The sequence below is a fragment of the Neolamprologus brichardi genome, chromosome 9 (assembly GCF_056152115.1).
Source record: "Neolamprologus brichardi isolate AB-2024 chromosome 9, ASM5615211v1, whole genome shotgun sequence".
Taxonomy (NCBI): domain Eukaryota; kingdom Metazoa; phylum Chordata; class Actinopteri; order Cichliformes; family Cichlidae; genus Neolamprologus; species Neolamprologus brichardi.
In genome coordinates this window covers 23271831-23294607 of record NC_142112.1, presented here as the reverse complement: position 1 = coordinate 23294607, position 22777 = coordinate 23271831, and the positions used below count along the sequence as shown (strand labels likewise).

At 38.8% G+C, this 22777-nt stretch overlaps 2 protein-coding genes and 2 long non-coding RNA genes across 4 annotated transcripts; 2 read left to right on the top strand and 2 right to left on the bottom strand.

The window, feature by feature from the left end:
- Positions 1-1139: 1139 nt before the first annotated feature.
- LOC148101432 (uncharacterized) lies at positions 1140-2187 on the bottom strand. The gene is made up of 3 exons (XR_015719565.1): positions 2169-2187; positions 1322-1385; positions 1140-1239 (listed from the first exon to the last, which is right to left on the bottom strand). It is a non-coding gene; the product is annotated as an uncharacterized LOC148101432 (long non-coding RNA).
- Positions 2188-5934: 3747 nt separating this feature from the next.
- LOC148101431 (uncharacterized) lies at positions 5935-9563 on the top strand. Its single transcript, XM_087845619.1, has one exon. The coding sequence runs from the start codon at positions 6064-6066 to the stop codon at positions 9307-9309; it is 3246 nt and encodes a 1081-aa protein (XP_087701745.1). The 5' UTR covers positions 5935-6063; the 3' UTR covers positions 9310-9563.
- A 3134-nt stretch (positions 9564-12697) lies between these two features.
- Positions 12698-13745, bottom strand: LOC148101430 (uncharacterized). Its single transcript, XR_015719564.1, has 3 exons — positions 13727-13745; positions 12880-12943; positions 12698-12797 (listed from the first exon to the last, which is right to left on the bottom strand). It is a non-coding gene; the product is annotated as an uncharacterized LOC148101430 (long non-coding RNA).
- Positions 13746-17492: 3747 nt separating this feature from the next.
- On the top strand, positions 17493-21107 carry LOC148101429 (uncharacterized). Its single transcript, XM_087845618.1, has one exon. The coding sequence runs from the start codon at positions 17622-17624 to the stop codon at positions 20865-20867; it is 3246 nt and encodes a 1081-aa protein (XP_087701744.1). The 5' UTR covers positions 17493-17621; the 3' UTR covers positions 20868-21107.
- The last annotated feature ends 1670 nt before the right edge of the window (positions 21108-22777 follow it).

The following is a 22777-nucleotide window of genomic DNA, read 5'->3' as shown; positions in this document are numbered from 1 at the left end:
AAGCAGCCTGACTCCTTTAAAACATTTTACTTCTCATCCAAGTGGTTTCTTCAGCTTGAAAAACAAAAAGGTGGAGAGTCCCAGCTATTTAAACCCTAGTGCAGGTTGTTCTCTATGGAGGTGGTAGCTGACCTACCTACTATTAATCATGAGCTAAGGTCTGAAAAACCGCATGTGTCATTACCAACAGGGGTTCCAAGTAAAACCACTGGCATCATGGGAGAGTGTCTGCGTCTAAATTTCACTCTTTCATGGATGCCAGCATATGCTTGTCAAATAAAGCCTGATTTTAATTTAGTTTTCTTTCTATAAATAGAGATATTTCTAAACTGGAAATGTACAAACTTTCAAACTGGCGCAAAAAAAAGCGCAAACTGGCGCAAAAAAGAAATTCACTGCATGTACATATTATACTAGAGACTACATAACCACAGCTGTAGCTCAGGAGGTAGAGCTGGTCACCTACTGATTGGAAGGTTGGTGGTTCGATCCCTGGCTCAAGTATCCTTGGGCATGATACTAACCCCAACTTGCTTCCATCGGAGTATGAATGTACTTAGAAAGCACTACGTAAAGATAAAGTGCTTGTGAGAATGGGTGTGATTGGGTGAATGAGGCATGTTGTATAGAGCGCTTTGAGTACTCCGGGAGAGTAGAAAAGCGCTATATAAGAATCAGTCCATTTACCACCAGAGGTGTAAGCACATTTTGCAAGGCACTCATTATACATTAAAACAGTTTTATAAACCTTCATATATGTGAGATAAGGAAACCAATGAACAGCCTCAAACATAAACGAACAGGTGGAGATGCAGACTGTATTTTCAGATTTCAACTCCACCACAAATCAAACTTCCATATAGTCAAGAAAGTAAGACTGAATGAAGACAGATTAAAAATTAATTGCATCTGCTCACACATTACTCAGCTGTAGGGTTTTCTAAGTACTCAGATGTAACACTGTGGAGGAAAACCCAAAAAAATGGCAAACAGAAGTTCATTCTAATAAATTGGAAATGTGGGTCACGTCCGTCAAATTGAGAAAGAAACTTGTCACAGTGAAGACAAAAAACAATGTATAAAAGTCAAAACATTTTAATTCAATCATTAATAACACAGATAAAAATAGTAAGAACACTCCGTGTAATAAACATCTTCAGGTATGCTGGGTTGTCCTTCTTGTCACCTCATGTGAGCAGACAATGCAAACCAACCTTCTCGAGCTCTCTCCTTGTCCATCTATTGACAATAAAAGTTTTTTTCAAATCCAAGCAACGACATGTAAATAATGCACAGTGTGTGTGTGTGTGTGTTTGTGTACCTGTGTTTTGCCATCCCTGGTTTCTCTTTCAAAACTGTAAGAAGATGCATTAGAGCCAGCAAACCTGCAGCAAAGATAATTAATCATCTACATCATCTGATCTTCAGTCAGTCAGTTCTTCTTCCTGACATCATCACTTTGTGTCTGTTTAACCTTCTGTAAAACTTAAAAGTCCTACCCTTTCGTGGTCCTCGGGACCAAAAATGGTCCCGCCCCAAAAAGTGCTCTAAAAATGTTGTATATTAATATTTTTTTTCACTTTAAACAAGTCAGTCTTTTAAAACTACTTCTGCTTAAAATATCCATATCAAGTTTTAATTATATTTTCATTGTTTTAACCCTTTAAATACCAGTTTGGGTACATGAGCGCCCTGTGTTTTTTTTTAAACACATATAGCAGACTGCAAATATTTGCATCAAAGCAAACCTGCCCTAAAATTTAAAAACTGATTCTATTTATTAATGTGAAGACCCCTGAAAAAGATAAGAACTGTGCTTCAGCATATTTACATGAGACTTTCAGCATTAGTGATGCTAAATCAGTAATAGTAACAAACATTTTACACATCAAGCATTTCTAAAATGTGCTTTTGCTGCTATCTAAAGATTTCAAACTAGGAATTCGTGTCTCCTCGCATCCCCATTGATGACATGACTTTTTAAATAAAACAAACATTTAATAAGAAATGAATGTATCCTATATCCTATAAACTAAAAGATGCAGTGACAATGGTACCATGCTCTTATTTTTTGTTTATGTGAGTAAAGCCTGCATGGATTATCTTTAGTTTGAATAATAATCTCCACAAGCTTGTGTGACAAAACCTTTTTTGATATCCGGCAGTACCTTTTTAAGGAGGTGCACCAAACGTCCCAGTGTAGAGACCAAGGCCACAGAAAATCCAGTAAGGCTTTGTGTTCTGTGCTTTTTGGGACTCTGTGCAGATGTTGGTGCTGTATCAGGGCTCAGTGCGTCCAAATCCGACTCCACCTGACCCAACATGGCCTGCAGCAGCCCCAGACTGGACTGATCCCCGCTGAGAGAGGCAACAGAGGAGCCATCCAGCTCTGAACCCTGGGAAACACACTTCCTGCCTCTGCTGGTGTGATTACTGATCCAGTCTGTTCAGCATATAAAAGAAGAACAACATCGATTTTCTGACATGGTCTCATCTTCAAACAGAGTATTTCATTTTGGAGAAAATCCATCCCTTGCAGATATTACCTGACTTGCTCTGAGGCGGTTCAGAATTAAGAACCTGAGAAACCAGGACTGATGTTTCCTCTCTGGCGTCCTCCGACTGACTCTGTCTGGACCGAACACGCTGAACAGCCACGGTGGCATTGAGAGCTGAAATGACCTTAGATAAGTGTTTATTTCACCTCAAATGCCAGATTGTAATAGATGATTTCTGTCTGAGCTGGTGCACTGTCTGATGTACAGGGTGTCACGGGACTATTATCCTTGTCTCCATGGTGACGGATTTGATTTGGACAGCATTAGTTTTCCAAAGTTTAAAACCACCACCTTTCACATCTGGAACATATGAAAAATAAATCCACTGGGGTTGAGAACAATTTGTTTCTGAGATAAATTCACCACAGAAGGTGATGCAATGGCTTAAAATGTTTTTTGGTGTGTCTTGTATATTTTAAAGATGATTCATTTATGATGATTACAAATAAGTTTTAATGTATCAACAAACAAAGTTCATATCACATGTGTTTTTTAAGCCTTTTCTTCTGCAAACCACTTTGCAACCAACTTTCTTTTTCAATTTGTCAATAACTTCTATGTGGACGCTGGGTTAGGAACTACAGTTCTGGGAATCCTTGATTTGAACATTTTAAGGTTCAGCTATTTTATTTGTAACTGTAGGTAGATTTGTTCTCGTGAATTGAAGAAAAAACAGAAAACAAAAAAGTACAGCAAAAAATACTGACAACAAAAATTAACACTAATTTTGGCCATCATATAATCCACAAATGTGACTTTTTAAACCTTGTTGTTTTACAGTTTGGGACCAGAAACCTTTGTCCGGGAGGAAGAAAACGATTCTCACTGTGTAAAGGATTATCAAGAAAAATTAAACCAGCTGACCGCTGTAACTGTCTGGTGTACAGGAAAATTCAGCTGTGGTTCTCCAATCAGCCTGTTAGACCACTTAACAATCTGAGAGAGTTTCTGAACTCTTTTCAGATAACTATCCAAACCACAACACCAAAAAGGACAAAACAGATTCAATAAAAGCACGATGAAATAAAACCATCATGGTTTCATCAACGTGGAAACAAGAAAGCCTTCTTAAACACAAGAGCCGCTGGGGCCTCTTTCTGCACACATCTTCAGTGTTTGCTTTGAAATTCAGCTTTGAATCAAAAGGGAGATATTTATAACACTGAACACTTTCCACATTTTGACTGCACACTCCTAAGTTAGAGGCAGGGTAACGATGCTGTAAGGCATGGCCCTCTCTACCTAAATAACTAAAAAAAGACCACAATTAGTGACCGAAACATAGTGTTGTATTAAATGAAACTCAGTAAGAAATTGTTTGGAAATTGCCTCCCCCTGCAGGCCATAACAAAAACTGCACTCTCATGGGACCACCTTCTTGCTCCTTTCTTAACCTCAGGCTATCCATGTTTGCACATGGAAGTGTAGGATATCCCAGAACACAGCTGTACCTGCAAATATTAATGAGTTCAGATGGATTAATAATTGTTTTTGACCAAAGGTCTCCTGCCTATATGATAAATTGGTAATGGTCAGGTTTTGCTTTCCCCTCCAGCCCTCAGGAGAAGATACAGGAGTGTAACAGTATGATCATTTGACTCAATGATAAAACACCCAGGACTTTTAATTACCTGCAGCGCAAACACATATGCGACAGACACCAGGTTTTATGAGTGCAGTGTGTCCAATACCAAATCAAATGCCTGCGTCAGTGCATCACTACATGCTGCATTTCGGTTTGCTGGCTAGTAGCAGCAGCAGCTACGCTCAGATGATCAAGCTAAATTTCTGACACTATCACAGTGTTATTCCACACTACACACTGTGATGCAGGACCAGGACTAAGTTATAGGAACTGACGTGAGATGACAAAGCTTTGAGAGCAGCTCCATGAAAATATAAAAATATCAGTGTTATCCTTCAGCCTCTTAGTAGCTGCACATATAGAATAAATGTCAAAATCCTGCATCACCTCAATCTCCAGTGACAAGACTTGGCATCAGACCTTGAGGTCAAGGTCACGAAGATTCAAACTTTTTCGAGTCTTGTGTTAGATGTATCTATGGTATCAATTTGAAAATACAACATTGCTTCGTTTTCAAGTTATTGTATTTGCAAACCTGGGCGTCCATGGCACCGTGGCAAGGTCGTGGCGTCTCTTTCCGTTATACGTGTGTTGTCTTATCCTTCATATTTTGTTGTGACATGTGTTTGTAAGCCACCATGGCATTTTCTGGCCACACACTGAGTTTGTTTCCTCAATTTGGCTCTTATCAAATTTACAAGGGGATAAAACTAAACTGAGACTAAAGTTAAACTGAAATAACAATGCTTCTCTTTACTCTGTGTTGCCTCTGAAGTATAAAACCCAGTGGGAAACATAATCAGGTTTGTCTGCAACAATCCAGCATCACTCAGCGTGAAACTAAAGGTGACTGTCTTAAAAACAAGAACCAGATTTTTTTTTTGCTCTCCAGGAGTTTTGTTATCCTCGTTTATTGGGGATGCAAAGACATGATACAGCCGTTTGTAAGACAACACATTTGTGGTTATTCCTGACATACAAAGTGTGCAACAGACACATTACATAGTTATCTATGATGTGCATTAATGAGGAAAAGGCCAAAACTTCTTCTGAATTTACACTTTCATTGAGTTCTAGCTGTGATATTTCATTTCCCAATATTTTCACATGGAACAGTTTAACAAACCCATAATACTATCATATAAATTGTAATATTGAATAAAACAAAGAGTCAAACAGAAAAACAAACCAAAATTTGTTTTGTATAAGCTACCAGAATACCTATATTAGTTCCTTTCAGATTAATCAAAGTTTATTTTAGTTGTTGTTCTAACTCTCTGATCAATACAATTGATAGAACTCCACTCAGTTCTATCGATTTAATTTAGCCTGATTCAGTCCACCCAATGCTTTCACTCACTGTATGTGCAAACTGTCTGGTTATGATACCCAGTAACAGTTCAACGAGTTACCAATACAACGCAAACAAAATTAATTTGTCTTGAAAGGTGCTGTATAAATAAAACTGTACTTTTACTTACTTTCTTTACTCACTTTGTATGTTATTGCAATAATACTTTTTTTTTTTTTTTTTTTTTTTTTTTTTTTACAAAAATAACAGGGATTGAAACTTTATTGGTAATTTTCCAAGTAAAAAATTATCCTCATTCAAAAGTCATGTAAGAACCTCATTGGCTTACGGAATGTTGATGTTATTTAAAAAAAATTCATACAAAAATATGACATCATTCAAAAATGTCATGTGACAACCTCATTGGCTTATGGAATTCTGATGTCACAGGCTTCTAAAGCTTTGATCCTTTGATCCTTTGATCCTCATGAATCCTTAAATAGGGGTGAGGATGTACAACTTTTAGTCCGTTATTTGCAGCACTTGTGTTAGCAGCATTCAAACGTTCACCAGTAAAGCATTTTCAAACATTTGGATCCTTTCCGTACTCACGGTATACAGACTCCAACATGTCTCAGAAACAGCAAGAAAGACAAGAAGTTGACCCAAGCTCTATTCCATGGTATGAGTCCCTAGACCCTTATATCAGCTCTCTTCCTTGGGATGAACAGGTAGAATTAGAGGAAAAGCGACTGGAAGAAATAGAGAATGAAAATCTCATGAACAGAGAGAAGATTAAGATCCTGACGGAAGAAAATGAGAGAAAGAGCGCTAAATTAGAAGAATTATCCTACCAGCTTCAAGAAAAACAGGGTATTATTGAGGAGACACAAAGGGATCTCCAAGATGAGAAGAATCAGGAGCTCCAAGAAAAGCTTGATGGAGCTCTGGAAAAAATTAAAGATCTGCTCCAAAAGGAGACAAAAGAGAGCATTAAAGGGGATAAAATACTCAAGAAGAATCAGGAGCTCCAAGAAAAGCTTGACGAAGCTCTGGAAAAAAATAAAGATCTGCTCCAAAAGGAGAAAAAGGAGAGCATAAAACAGGATAAAATGCTCAAGAAGAATCAGGAGCTCCAAGAAAAGCTTGATGGATCTCTGGAAAAAATGAAAGATCTGCTCCAAAAGGAGAAAAAAGAGAGCATTAAAGGGGATAAAATGCTCAAGAAGAATCAGGAGCTCCAAGAGAAGCTTGACAAAGCTCTGGAAAAAAATAAAGATCTGCTCCAAAAGGAGAAAAAAGAGAGCATAAAACAGGAAAACATGCTCAAGAAGAATCAGGAGCTCCAAGAGAAGCTTGACGAAGCTCTGGAAAAACTGAAAGAAATCCACCAAGAAGAGAAACAACAGTCCACACAGCAGAGAGACGTGCAGAGCAAACTCCAAGGCATGGAGGAAAAATACAAAGCGCTGCAGGTGAAACATGATAAAACTCTGCACAAAAATCAACAGTTGCTTCAAGACAAGAAGCAAATGGAAATGAAACTGAAAGAAATGGACTCCAATGTTGACGAGATGGAGGAAAAACACAGATTGCTCCAAATCAGGCTCGATAAAACAGTGCACAGAAATAAAGAGTTCATTCAAGAGAGAGAGGAACAAGAAATGCTCGAGAAAGAAACGGACTCCAAGCTTGAAGTCTTGGAGGAAGAACTGAAAATGCTGCAAATGACTCTTGAGGAAACACTCCTCAAAAATAAAGAGATGCTTCACGAGAAAGACCAACAGAAAATACATCAGGAAGAAATGGATTGCAAGCTGAGGAACATCGAGAAACAAAATGAAGGCTTGCAAGTAATGCTTGATGAAGCTCTGGAGAGAAATAAAGAGATCCTTCACGAGAAAGACCAACAAAAAATACAAAAGGAAGAAATGGATTGCAAGCTGAGGAATATCGAGAAACAAAATGAAGGCTTGCAGGTTATGCTTGATGAAGCTCTGGAAAGAAATAAGGAGATCCTCCAAGACAAGAAACAAGAGCCCGTAGAGCAGAGCGACCTGCAGAACAAACTCCAAGCCATGGAGGAAAAACACAAAGCTCTGCAGGTGAAGCATGACAAAACTCTGCACAAAAATCAACAGTTGCTTCAAGACAAGAAGCAAATGGAAATGAAACTGAAAGAAATGGACTCCAAGCTTGACGAGATGGAGGAAAAACACAGATTGCTCCAAATCAGGCTCGATAAAAAAATGCACAGAAATAAAGAGTTCATTCAAGAGAGAGAGCAACAAGAAATGCTCGAGAAAGAAACGGACCGCAAGTTTGAAGTCTTAGAGGAAAAATGCAAAATGCTCCAAATAACTCTTGAGGAAACACTCCTCAAAAATAAAGAGTTGCTTCATGAGAAAGACCAACAGAAAATACAACAGGAAGAAATGGATTGCAAGCTGAGGAACATCGAGAAACAAAATGAAGGCTTGCAAGTAATTCTTGATGAAGCACTGGAGAGAAATAAAGAGTTCCTCCAAGACAAGAAACAAGAGCCTGTAGAGCAGAGAGACCTGCAGAGCAAACTCCAAGCCATGGAGGAAAAATACAAAGCTCTGCAGGTGAAGCATGACAAAACTCTGCACAAAAATCAACAGTTGCTTCAAAACAAGAAGCAAATGGAAATGAAACAGAAGGAAATGGACTCCAAGCTTGATGAGATGGAGGAAAAACACAGATCGCTCCAAATCAGGCTCGATAAAAAAATGCACAGAAATAAAGAGTTCATTCAAGAGAGAGAGCAACTAGAAATGCTCGAGAAAGAAACAGACCGCAAGTTTGAAGTCTTAGAGGAAAAATGCAAAATGCTCCAAATAACTCTTGAGGAAACACTCCTCAAAAATAAAGAGTTGCTTCACGAGAAAGACCAACAGAAAATACAACAGAAAGAAATGGATTGCAAGCTGAGGAACATCGAGAAACAAAATGAAGGCTTGCAAGTAATTCTTGATGAAGCACTGGAGAGAAATAAAGAGTTCCTCCAAGACAAGAAACAAGAGCCCGTAGAGCAGAGAGACCTGCAGAGCAAACTCCAAGCAATGGAGGAAAAATACAAAGCTCTGCAGGTGAAGCATGACAAAACTCTGCACAAAAATCAACAGTTGCTTCAAAACAAGAAGCAAATGGAAATGAAACAGAAGGAAATGGACTCCAAGCTTGACGAGATGGAGGAAAAACACAGATCGCTCCAAATCAGGCTCGATAAAAAAGTGCACGGAAATAATGAGCTGCTTCAAGAAAAAGACCAACAGAAAATACAACAGGAAGAAGAAAAACTTGTTCTCCAGAGGAAAAATGAAGAACTCCAAGAATTGTATAATGAAACAAAGTACAAAACAACTGTACTGGAAGGAGAAAAGAAAAAACTGGAAAATCAATGCTCAGCGATGCAGAGTAGCATCAATAAAATGCTGAGAAAAAATACCGAACTTGAAGAACTTTCTAAGACCTTGAAGCACAAAAACACTGAAATCCAGGCGCAAAAGCAAGAACAACAGAAAACACATAAAGACCTGCAGTGTAGACTTCAAGATATCCAGAAGAGAAACCAGCAGCTGGAAGACATGCACACAGATGTGCACAATGCAAAGCGAATACAGGAGGCAACAGTTAAAGAACTGAAAGACCATCTTAAAGAAAAACAAGAACAATTAGAAGACATGGTGAAAAGATGTAACAAACTTGAGAAAGAAAACACAGAAACAATGGATGAGCTAAAAACCCTCATCATTGAGAAAAAGGTGCTCGTGGAAGAGTATCTGAAAAAGAAGACAAAACGCTTCTTCTGGTTCTGGAGGAGAGACACTGCTGCTTCTCACCTGATGTAACCTCGTCTTCCTCCACCTCTATTCCATTTTCATTTTCCCCCTTCCCCTTCCCCTTCCCCTTCCTCCTTTTTCTTTTTTCACCCTCACCCCCCGACCAGTTCCGGCAGTTGACTGCCCCCTCCTGAGCCTGGTTCTGCCATAGGTTTCTCCTTTAGGTTCCTTTCACTTTAAAGGAGTTTTTCCTATCCACTGTCGCCTGGTGCTTGCTCAGAGGGGATTGTTGGGGTTTTCTACGGAAGCGTAGAGCTGCCACCCAGGCAAAAGAAAAATACAAGTGTATCACGTTATAACGTGAAAAGTTTATTGTTCTAACAAGATACTTTTCCTGTTTGTACAATATACTATCATGTTTGTACAATATACTTTTCACGTTTGAACAACATAATATCACGTTATTACAATATACATAATTATCACGTTCGTACAAAATAATATTTATATTGTACGAACGTGATAATTATATTGTACGAACCTGATAGTATATTGTACAAACAGGAAAAGTATCTTGTTAGAACAATAAACTTTTCACGTTATAACGTGATACACTTGTATTTTTCTTTTGCCTGGGTGGCAGCTCTACGCTTCCGTAGTTTTCTCTCCCCTTTCTTTCCTTCTTTCTATCCCCCCTTTTCCCCCTTCTACCTTTTCCTTTACCCAATAAACACAATTGGCCACATTTTACATGTGTTTGAAAAATGTCTTCAACTCATCTTAGGTATAAAAACAAGAAATAGGTAATAGCTGCATGTGTGTTTGTGTGTGTGCATAATATACATACTTGTAACCCAGAAGGAATTAATACTAGATGGGTAGAGACAGGTTTTAAAGACTAGAAATGAAAACATGTGAGTCCTTTCTTTAAATAATAATATATAATTCCCTATATTCCCATATATTCCAAACAACGGTAGTAAGTAACAAAGTTTCAAATTTGTCTTTCACTTTGACTCTTAATTTATTAACCATGAACAAGAGGTCAGAGGTCAAATGTGGCACGATACCTTAAATCTTTCTATGATACTTTCTGTATGTGGATCAGAGATGGACAACACGCATAGTCTGATTACTTTTTTCAAGTAACGAGTAAAGTAAGGGATTACTATTGCAAAAAAGGTAATTAGATTACTGTTACTTTCCCGTAAGCAGGCTACATTACTGCGTTACTAATCCTCGTCATTTTCTTCGCGAGAGTGTCTCATGACAATGACGTACGAGCGTGCGACGTCCGTGGCAGCAACAGACGTGTGTAGATCAACAAAGGATAATATGGAGTGCAGGAGAGAGTACGACCATGCAGGGTTTAAAGCTTGGAAGTACTGACATTACTTTGACTTTGATTATGTAAAAAGTGACAAAAACATAGAAAACATACGGTAGTGAAGTCAAGTTTTTGTGATTAAGTTCTTAGCTCCTTGTTTTAGTTTTGTTGTCGTCCTCCCCGGTGTTCCCCTGACTTTCTTGGTATTTGATGCATGAAGGCTTCCTCGGCTCAGCTCCCGTCCCCACACCCTGCCGTCACTTTTTTAAATACTTCCATCACACCAACAGGCACTTTAGAATCACCAATTGACAAGCATGTCTTTGGACAGGCTCAAACCGGAGAGGTGATCAATGGACCACAGCGCTGCACACCCCTGGCAACTTTGGGGGTAAAGCCACTGGTTTGTGGTGGTTGCCAGGTGAAATCAGGGTCTGCTGCACCAAAAACATAATTGTGATTGCTTTGGTTGCAATCAGATTGCCATAGTCATCTGCAGTTTGCATGTAGGATGCCAACTACTCACCAAGCGGTGGGAAAAGTTTGGTTTGGTTTAGTTTGGCGTTCATCTTTACTTTTGTGTCCTTTCTAAAAACACTGACATATAGGTCTGGTCTACCTGGACTGGCAGCATGCTCGAGGTGTCCCAGGCTCGTCTGTTTGGTGACGCGGTAGATGAGCTCGCCCGGCTCGCTTTCCTGGTCGCTGGCTGACAGCTGCAGCGTGGTCAGCTTCTGAAAAATTACATTTTCTTATGTTGCAAGTCTCAAATCTTGATTGCCTAGATCCATTATACTATCCATATGTGCTTTAAGCAGTAAATCTCAGGTAAAATGAACTGTTCTATCTGCCAGGAAGGACTCAAACACAGACCCAAGATAAACAAAGACTGGATACAGTCGTTATATTATCTGCATGTCGTTTGAAATCTACAAGACTCCATGTCTGTGTAGGTTCCTAGTCATGGTTGTCTTAAGACCTTGAAAAAAAAAAGCAGCCTGACTCCTTTAAAACATTTTACTTCTCATCCAAGTGGTTTCTTCAGCTTGAAAAACAAAAAGGTGGAGAGTCCCAGCTATTTAAACCCTAGTGCAGGTTGTTCTCTATGGAGGTGGTAGCTGACCTACCTACTATTAATCATGAGCTAAGGTCTGAAAAACCGCATGTGTCATTACCAACAGGGGTTCCAAGTAAAACCACTGGCATCATGGGAGAGTGTCTGCGTCTAAATTTCACTCTTTCATGGATGCCAGCATATGCTTGTCAAATAAAGCCTGATTTTAATTTAGTTTTCTTTCTATAAATAGAGATATTTCTAAACTGGAAATGTACAAACTTTCAAACTGGCGCAAAAAAAAGCGCAAACTGGCGCAAAAAAGAAATTCACTGCATGTACATATTATACTAGAGACTACATAACCACAGCTGTAGCTCAGGAGGTAGAGCTGGTCACCTACTGATTGGAAGGTTGGTGGTTCGATCCCTGGCTCAAGTATCCTTGGGCATGATACTAACCCCAACTTGCTTCCATCGGAGTATGAATGTACTTAGAAAGCACTACGTAAAGATAAAGTGCTTGTGAGAATGGGTGTGATTGGGTGAATGAGGCATGTTGTATAGAGCGCTTTGAGTACTCCGGGAGAGTAGAAAAGCGCTATATAAGAATCAGTCCATTTACCACCAGAGGTGTAAGCACATTTTGCAAGGCACTCATTATACATTAAAACAGTTTTATAAACCTTCATATATGTGAGATAAGGAAACCAATGAACAGCCTCAAACATAAACGAACAGGTGGAGATGCAGACTGTATTTTCAGATTTCAACTCCACCACAAATCAAACTTCCATATAGTCAAGAAAGTAAGACTGAATGAAGACAGATTAAAAATTAATTGCATCTGCTCACACATTACTCAGCTGTAGGGTTTTCTAAGTACTCAGATGTAACACTGTGGAGGAAAACCCAAAAAAATGGCAAACAGAAGTTCATTCTAATAAATTGGAAATGTGGGTCACGTCCGTCAAATTGAGAAAGAAACTTGTCACAGTGAAGACAAAAAACAATGTATAAAAGTCAAAACATTTTAATTCAATCATTAATAACACAGATAAAAATAGTAAGAACACTCCGTGTAATAAACATCTTCAGGTATGCTGGGTTGTCCTTCTTGTCACCTCATGTGAGCAGACAATGCAAACCAACCTTCTCGAGCTCTCTCCTTGTCCATCTATTGACAATAAAAGTTTTTTTCAAATCCAAGCAACGACATGTAAATAATGCACAGTGTGTGTGTGTGTGTGTTTGTGTACCTGTGTTTTGCCATCCCTGGTTTCTCTTTCAAAACTGTAAGAAGATGCATTAGAGCCAGCAAACCTGCAGCAAAGATAATTAATCATCTACATCATCTGATCTTCAGTCAGTCAGTTCTTCTTCCTGACATCATCACTTTGTGTCTGTTTAACCTTCTGTAAAACTTAAAAGTCCTACCCTTTCGTGGTCCTCGGGACCAAAAATGGTCCCGCCCCAAAAAGTGCTCTAAAAATGTTGTATATTAATATTTTTTTTCACTTTAAACAAGTCAGTCTTTTAAAACTACTTCTGCTTAAAATATCCATATCAAGTTTTAATTATATTTTCATTGTTTTAACCCTTTAAATACCAGTTTGGGTACATGAGCGCCCTGTGTTTTTTTTTAAACACATATAGCAGACTGCAAATATTTGCATCAAAGCAAACCTGCCCTAAAATTTAAAAACTGATTCTATTTATTAATGTGAAGACCCCTGAAAAAGATAAGAACTGTGCTTCAGCATATTTACATGAGACTTTCAGCATTAGTGATGCTAAATCAGTAATAGTAACAAACATTTTACACATCAAGCATTTCTAAAATGTGCTTTTGCTGCTATCTAAAGATTTCAAACTAGGAATTCGTGTCTCCTCGCATCCCCATTGATGACATGACTTTTTAAATAAAACAAACATTTAATAAGAAATGAATGTATCCTATATCCTATAAACTAAAAGATGCAGTGACAATGGTACCATGCTCTTATTTTTTGTTTATGTGAGTAAAGCCTGCATGGATTATCTTTAGTTTGAATAATAATCTCCACAAGCTTGTGTGACAAAACCTTTTTTGATATCCGGCAGTACCTTTTTAAGGAGGTGCACCAAACGTCCCAGTGTAGAGACCAAGGCCACAGAAAATCCAGTAAGGCTTTGTGTTCTGTGCTTTTTGGGACTCTGTGCAGATGTTGGTGCTGTATCAGGGCTCAGTGCGTCCAAATCCGACTCCACCTGACCCAACATGGCCTGCAGCAGCCCCAGACTGGACTGATCCCCGCTGAGAGAGGCAACAGAGGAGCCATCCAGCTCTGAACCCTGGGAAACACACTTCCTGCCTCTGCTGGTGTGATTACTGATCCAGTCTGTTCAGCATATAAAAGAAGAACAACATCGATTTTCTGACATGGTCTCATCTTCAAACAGAGTATTTCATTTTGGAGAAAATCCATCCCTTGCAGATATTACCTGACTTGCTCTGAGGCGGTTCAGAATTAAGAACCTGAGAAACCAGGACTGATGTTTCCTCTCTGGCGTCCTCCGACTGACTCTGTCTGGACCGAACACGCTGAACAGCCACGGTGGCATTGAGAGCTGAAATGACCTTAGATAAGTGTTTATTTCACCTCAAATGCCAGATTGTAATAGATGATTTCTGTCTGAGCTGGTGCACTGTCTGATGTACAGGGTGTCACGGGACTATTATCCTTGTCTCCATGGTGACGGATTTGATTTGGACAGCATTAGTTTTCCAAAGTTTAAAACCACCACCTTTCACATCTGGAACATATGAAAAATAAATCCACTGGGGTTGAGAACAATTTGTTTCTGAGATAAATTCACCACAGAAGGTGATGCAATGGCTTAAAATGTTTTTTGGTGTGTCTTGTATATTTTAAAGATGATTCATTTATGATGATTACAAATAAGTTTTAATGTATCAACAAACAAAGTTCATATCACATGTGTTTTTTAAGCCTTTTCTTCTGCAAACCACTTTGCAACCAACTTTCTTTTTCAATTTGTCAATAACTTCTATGTGGACGCTGGGTTAGGAACTACAGTTCTGGGAATCCTTGATTTGAACATTTTAAGGTTCAGCTATTTTATTTGTAACTGTAGGTAGATTTGTTCTCGTGAATTGAAGAAAAAACAGAAAACAAAAAAGTACAGCAAAAAATACTGACAACAAAAATTAACACTAATTTTGGCCATCATATAATCCACAAATGTGACTTTTTAAACCTTGTTGTTTTACAGTTTGGGACCAGAAACCTTTGTCCGGGAGGAAGAAAACGATTCTCACTGTGTAAAGGATTATCAAGAAAAATTAAACCAGCTGACCGCTGTAACTGTCTGGTGTACAGGAAAATTCAGCTGTGGTTCTCCAATCAGCCTGTTAGACCACTTAACAATCTGAGAGAGTTTCTGAACTCTTTTCAGATAACTATCCAAACCACAACACCAAAAAGGACAAAACAGATTCAATAAAAGCACGATGAAATAAAACCATCATGGTTTCATCAACGTGGAAACAAGAAAGCCTTCTTAAACACAAGAGCCGCTGGGGCCTCTTTCTGCACACATCTTCAGTGTTTGCTTTGAAATTCAGCTTTGAATCAAAAGGGAGATATTTATAACACTGAACACTTTCCACATTTTGACTGCACACTCCTAAGTTAGAGGCAGGGTAACGATGCTGTAAGGCATGGCCCTCTCTACCTAAATAACTAAAAAAAGACCACAATTAGTGACCGAAACATAGTGTTGTATTAAATGAAACTCAGTAAGAAATTGTTTGGAAATTGCCTCCCCCTGCAGGCCATAACAAAAACTGCACTCTCATGGGACCACCTTCTTGCTCCTTTCTTAACCTCAGGCTATCCATGTTTGCACATGGAAGTGTAGGATATCCCAGAACACAGCTGTACCTGCAAATATTAATGAGTTCAGATGGATTAATAATTGTTTTTGACCAAAGGTCTCCTGCCTATATGATAAATTGGTAATGGTCAGGTTTTGCTTTCCCCTCCAGCCCTCAGGAGAAGATACAGGAGTGTAACAGTATGATCATTTGACTCAATGATAAAACACCCAGGACTTTTAATTACCTGCAGCGCAAACACATATGCGACAGACACCAGGTTTTATGAGTGCAGTGTGTCCAATACCAAATCAAATGCCTGCGTCAGTGCATCACTACATGCTGCATTTCGGTTTGCTGGCTAGTAGCAGCAGCAGCTACGCTCAGATGATCAAGCTAAATTTCTGACACTATCACAGTGTTATTCCACACTACACACTGTGATGCAGGACCAGGACTAAGTTATAGGAACTGACGTGAGATGACAAAGCTTTGAGAGCAGCTCCATGAAAATATAAAAATATCAGTGTTATCCTTCAGCCTCTTAGTAGCTGCACATATAGAATAAATGTCAAAATCCTGCATCACCTCAATCTCCAGTGACAAGACTTGGCATCAGACCTTGAGGTCAAGGTCACGAAGATTCAAACTTTTTCGAGTCTTGTGTTAGATGTATCTATGGTATCAATTTGAAAATACAACATTGCTTCGTTTTCAAGTTATTGTATTTGCAAACCTGGGCGTCCATGGCACCGTGGCAAGGTCGTGGCGTCTCTTTCCGTTATACGTGTGTTGTCTTATCCTTCATATTTTGTTGTGACATGTGTTTGTAAGCCACCATGGCATTTTCTGGCCACACACTGAGTTTGTTTCCTCAATTTGGCTCTTATCAAATTTACAAGGGGATAAAACTAAACTGAGACTAAAGTTAAACTGAAATAACAATGCTTCTCTTTACTCTGTGTTGCCTCTGAAGTATAAAACCCAGTGGGAAACATAATCAGGTTTGTCTGCAACAATCCAGCATCACTCAGCGTGAAACTAAAGGTGACTGTCTTAAAAACAAGAACCAGATTTTTTTTTTGCTCTCCAGGAGTTTTGTTATCCTCGTTTATTGGGGATGCAAAGACATGATACAGCCGTTTGTAAGACAACACATTTGTGGTTATTCCTGACATACAAAGTGTGCAACAGACACATTACATAGTTATCTATGATGTGCATTAATGAGGAAAAGGCCAAAACTTCTTCTGAATTTACACTTTCATTGAGTTCTAGCTGTGATATTTCATTTCCCAATATTTTCACATGGAACAGTTTAACAAACCCATAATACTATCATATAAATTGTAATATTGAATAAAACAAAGAGTCAAACAGAAAAACAAACCAAAATTTGTTTTGTATAAGCTACCAGAATACCTATATTAGTTCCTTTCAGATTAATCAAAGTTTATTTTAGTTGTTGTTCTAACTCTCTGATCAATACAATTGATAGAACTCCACTCAGTTCTATCGATTTAATTTAGCCTGATTCAGTCCACCCAATGCTTTCACTCACTGTATGTGCAAACTGTCTGGTTATGATACCCAGTAACAGTTCAACGAGTTACCAATACAACGCAAACAAAATTAATTTGTCTTGAAAGGTGCTGTATAAATAAAACTGTACTTTTACTTACTTTCTTTACTCACTTTGTATGTTATTGCAATAATACTTTTTTTTTTTTTTTTTTTTTTTTTTTTTTACAAAAATAACAGGGATTGAAACTTTATTGGTAATTTTCCAAGTAAAAAAATTATCCTCATTCAAAAGTCATGTAAGAACCTCATTGGCTTACGGAATGTTGATGTTATTTAAAAAAAATTCATACAAAAATATGACATCATTCAAAAATGTCATGTGACAACCTCATTGGCTTATGGAATTCTGATGTCACAGGCTTCTAAAGCTTTGATCCTTTGATCCTTTGATCCTCATGAATCCTTAAATAGGGGTGAGGATGTACAACTTTTAGTCCGTTATTTGCAGCACTTGTGTTAGCAGCATTCAAACGTTCACCAGTAAAGCATTTTCAAACATTTGGATCCTTTCCGTACTCACGGTATACAGACTCCAACATGTCTCAGAAACAGCAAGAAAGACAAGAAGTTGACCCAAGCTCTATTCCATGGTATGAGTCCCTAGACCCTTATATCAGCTCTCTTCCTTGGGATGAACAGGTAGAATTAGAGGAAAAGCGACTGGAAGAAATAGAGAATGAAAATCTCATGAACAGAGAGAAGATTAAGATCCTGACGGAAGAAAATGAGAGAAAGAGCGCTAAATTAGAAGAATTATCCTACCAGCTTCAAGAAAAACAGGGTATTATTGAGGAGACACAAAGGGATCTCCAAGATGAGAAGAATCAGGAGCTCCAAGAAAAGCTTGATGGAGCTCTGGAAAAAATTAAAGATCTGCTCCAAAAGGAGACAAAAGAGAGCATTAAAGGGGATAAAATACTCAAGAAGAATCAGGAGCTCCAAGAAAAGCTTGACGAAGCTCTGGAAAAAAATAAAGATCTGCTCCAAAAGGAGAAAAAGGAGAGCATAAAACAGGATAAAATGCTCAAGAAGAATCAGGAGCTCCAAGAAAAGCTTGATGGATCTCTGGAAAAAATGAAAGATCTGCTCCAAAAGGAGAAAAAAGAGAGCATTAAAGGGGATAAAATGCTCAAGAAGAATCAGGAGCTCCAAGAGAAGCTTGACAAAGCTCTGGAAAAAAATAAAGATCTGCTCCAAAAGGAGAAAAAAGAGAGCATAAAACAGGAAAACATGCTCAAGAAGAATCAGGAGCTCCAAGAGAAGCTTGACGAAGCTCTGGAAAAACTGAAAGAAATCCACCAAGAAGAGAAACAACAGTCCACACAGCAGAGAGACGTGCAGAGCAAACTCCAAGGCATGGAGGAAAAATACAAAGCGCTGCAGGTGAAACATGATAAAACTCTGCACAAAAATCAACAGTTGCTTCAAGACAAGAAGCAAATGGAAATGAAACTGAAAGAAATGGACTCCAATGTTGACGAGATGGAGGAAAAACACAGATTGCTCCAAATCAGGCTCGATAAAACAGTGCACAGAAATAAAGAGTTCATTCAAGAGAGAGAGGAACAAGAAATGCTCGAGAAAGAAACGGACTCCAAGCTTGAAGTCTTGGAGGAAGAACTGAAAATGCTGCAAATGACTCTTGAGGAAACACTCCTCAAAAATAAAGAGATGCTTCACGAGAAAGACCAACAGAAAATACATCAGGAAGAAATGGATTGCAAGCTGAGGAACATCGAGAAACAAAATGAAGGCTTGCAAGTAATGCTTGATGAAGCTCTGGAGAGAAATAAAGAGATCCTTCACGAGAAAGACCAACAAAAAATACAAAAGGAAGAAATGGATTGCAAGCTGAGGAATATCGAGAAACAAAATGAAGGCTTGCAGGTTATGCTTGATGAAGCTCTGGAAAGAAATAAGGAGATCCTCCAAGACAAGAAACAAGAGCCCGTAGAGCAGAGCGACCTGCAGAACAAACTCCAAGCCATGGAGGAAAAACACAAAGCTCTGCAGGTGAAGCATGACAAAACTCTGCACAAAAATCAACAGTTGCTTCAAGACAAGAAGCAAATGGAAATGAAACTGAAAGAAATGGACTCCAAGCTTGACGAGATGGAGGAAAAACACAGATTGCTCCAAATCAGGCTCGATAAAAAAATGCACAGAAATAAAGAGTTCATTCAAGAGAGAGAGCAACAAGAAATGCTCGAGAAAGAAACGGACCGCAAGTTTGAAGTCTTAGAGGAAAAATGCAAAATGCTCCAAATAACTCTTGAGGAAACACTCCTCAAAAATAAAGAGTTGCTTCATGAGAAAGACCAACAGAAAATACAACAGGAAGAAATGGATTGCAAGCTGAGGAACATCGAGAAACAAAATGAAGGCTTGCAAGTAATTCTTGATGAAGCACTGGAGAGAAATAAAGAGTTCCTCCAAGACAAGAAACAAGAGCCTGTAGAGCAGAGAGACCTGCAGAGCAAACTCCAAGCCATGGAGGAAAAATACAAAGCTCTGCAGGTGAAGCATGACAAAACTCTGCACAAAAATCAACAGTTGCTTCAAAACAAGAAGCAAATGGAAATGAAACAGAAGGAAATGGACTCCAAGCTTGATGAGATGGAGGAAAAACACAGATCGCTCCAAATCAGGCTCGATAAAAAAATGCACAGAAATAAAGAGTTCATTCAAGAGAGAGAGCAACTAGAAATGCTCGAGAAAGAAACAGACCGCAAGTTTGAAGTCTTAGAGGAAAAATGCAAAATGCTCCAAATAACTCTTGAGGAAACACTCCTCAAAAATAAAGAGTTGCTTCACGAGAAAGACCAACAGAAAATACAACAGAAAGAAATGGATTGCAAGCTGAGGAACATCGAGAAACAAAATGAAGGCTTGCAAGTAATTCTTGATGAAGCACTGGAGAGAAATAAAGAGTTCCTCCAAGACAAGAAACAAGAGCCCGTAGAGCAGAGAGACCTGCAGAGCAAACTCCAAGCAATGGAGGAAAAATACAAAGCTCTGCAGGTGAAGCATGACAAAACTCTGCACAAAAATCAACAGTTGCTTCAAAACAAGAAGCAAATGGAAATGAAACAGAAGGAAATGGACTCCAAGCTTGACGAGATGGAGGAAAAACACAGATCGCTCCAAATCAGGCTCGATAAAAAAGTGCACGGAAATAATGAGCTGCTTCAAGAAAAAGACCAACAGAAAATACAACAGGAAGAAGAAAAACTTGTTCTCCAGAGGAAAAATGAAGAACTCCAAGAATTGTATAATGAAACAAAGTACAAAACAACTGTACTGGAAGGAGAAAAGAAAAAACTGGAAAATCAATGCTCAGCGATGCAGAGTAGCATCAATAAAATGCTGAGAAAAAATACCGAACTTGAAGAACTTTCTAAGACCTTGAAGCACAAAACCACTGAAATCCAGGCGCAAAAGCAAGAACAACAGAAAACACATAAAGACCTGCAGTGTAGACTTCAAGATATCCAGAAGAGAAACCAGCAGCTGGAAGACATGCACACGGATGTGCACAAGGCAAAGCAAATAGAGGAGGCAGCAGTTAAAGAACTGAAAGACCATCTTAAAGAAAAACAAGAACAATTAGAAGACATGGTGAAAAGATGCAACAAACTTGAGAAAGAAAACACAGAAACAATGGATGAGCTAAAAACCCTCATCATTGAGAAAAAGGTACTCGTGGAAGAGTATCTGAAAAAGAAGACAAAACGCTTCTTCTGGTTCTGGAGGAGAGACACTGCTGCTTCTCACCTGATGTAACCTCATCTTCCTCCACCTCTATTCCATTTTCATTTTCCCCCTTCCCCTTCCCCTTCCCCTCCCTCCTTTTTCTTTTTTCACCCTCACCCCCCGACCAGTTCCGGCAGTTGACTGCCCCCTCCTGAGCCTGGTTCTGCCATAGGTTTCTCCTTTAGGTTCCTTTCACTTTAAAGGAGTTTTTCCTATCCACTGTCGCCTGGTGCTTGCTCAGAGGGGATTGTTGGGGGTTTCTACGGAAGCGTAGAGCTGCCACCCAGGCAAAAGAAAAATACAAGTGTATCACGTTATAACGTGAAAAGTTTATTGTTCTAACAAGATACTTTTCCTGTTTGTACAATATACTATCATGTTTGTACAATATACTTTTCACGTTTGAACAACATAATATCACGTTATTACAATATACATAATTATCACGTTCGTACAAAATAATATTTATATTGTACGAACGTGATAATTATATTGTACGAACCTGATAGTATATTGTACAAACAGGAAAAGTATCTTGTTAGAACAATAAACTTTTCACGTTATAACGTGATACACTTGTATTTTTCTTTTGCCTGGGTGGCAGCTCTACGCTTCCGTAGTTTTCTCTCCCCTTTCTTTCCTTCTTTCTATCCCCCCTTTTCCCCCTTCTACCTTTTCCTTTACCCAATAAACACAACTGGCCACATTTTACATGTGTTTGAAAAATGTCTTCAATTCATCTTAGGTATAAAAACAAGAAATAGGTAATAGCTGCATGTGTGTTTGTGTGTGTGCATAATATACATACTTGTAACCCAGAAGGAATTAATACTAGATGGGTAGAGACAGGTTTTAAAGACTAGAAATGAAAACATGTGAGTCCTTTCTTTAAATAATAATATATAATTCCCTATATTCCCATATATTCCAAACAACGGTAGTAAGTAACAAAGTTTCAAATTTGTCTTTCACTTTGACTCTTAATTTATTAACCATGAACAAGAAGTCAGAGGTCAAATGTGGCACGATACCTTAAATCTTTCTATGATACTTTCTGTATGTGGACCAGAGATGGACAACACGCATAGTCTGATTACTTTTTTCAAGTAACGAGTAAAGTAAGGGATTACTATTGCAAAAAAGGTAATTAGATTACTGTTACTTTCCCGTAAGCAGGCTACATTACTGCGTTACTAATCCTCGTCATTTTCTTCGCGAGAGTGTCTCATGACAATGACGTACAAGCGTGCGACGTCCGTGGCAGCAACAGACGTGTGTAGATCAACAAAGGATAATATGGAGTGCAGGAGAGAGTACGACCATGCAGGGTTTAAAGCTTGGAAGTACTGACATTACTTTGACTTTGATTATGTAAAAAGTGACAAAAACATAGAAAACAGTTTTTGTGATTAAGTTCTTAGCTCCTTGTTTTAGTTTTGTTGTCGTCCTCCCCGGTGTTCCCCTGACTTTCTTGGTATTTGATGCATGAAGGCTTCCTCGGCTCAGCTCCCGTCCCCACACCCTGCCGTCACTTTTTTAAATACTTCCATCACACCAACAGGCACTTTAGAATCACCAATTGACAAGCATGTCTTTGGACAGGCTCAAACCGGAGAGGTGATCAATGGACCACAGCGCTGCACACCCCTGGCAACTTTGGGGGTAAAGCCACTGGTTTGTGGTGGTTGCCAGGTGAAATCAGGGTCTGCTGCACCAAAAACATAATTGTGATTGCTTTGGTTGCAATCAGATTGCCATAGTCATCTGCAGTTTGCATGTAGGATGCCAACTACTCACCAAGCGGTGGGAAAAGTTTGGTTTGGTTTAGTTTGGCGTTCATCTTTACTTTTGTGTCCTTTCTAAAAACACTGACATATAGGTCTGGTCTACCTGAACTGGCAGCATGCTCGAGGTGTCCCAGGCTCGTCTGTTTGGTGACG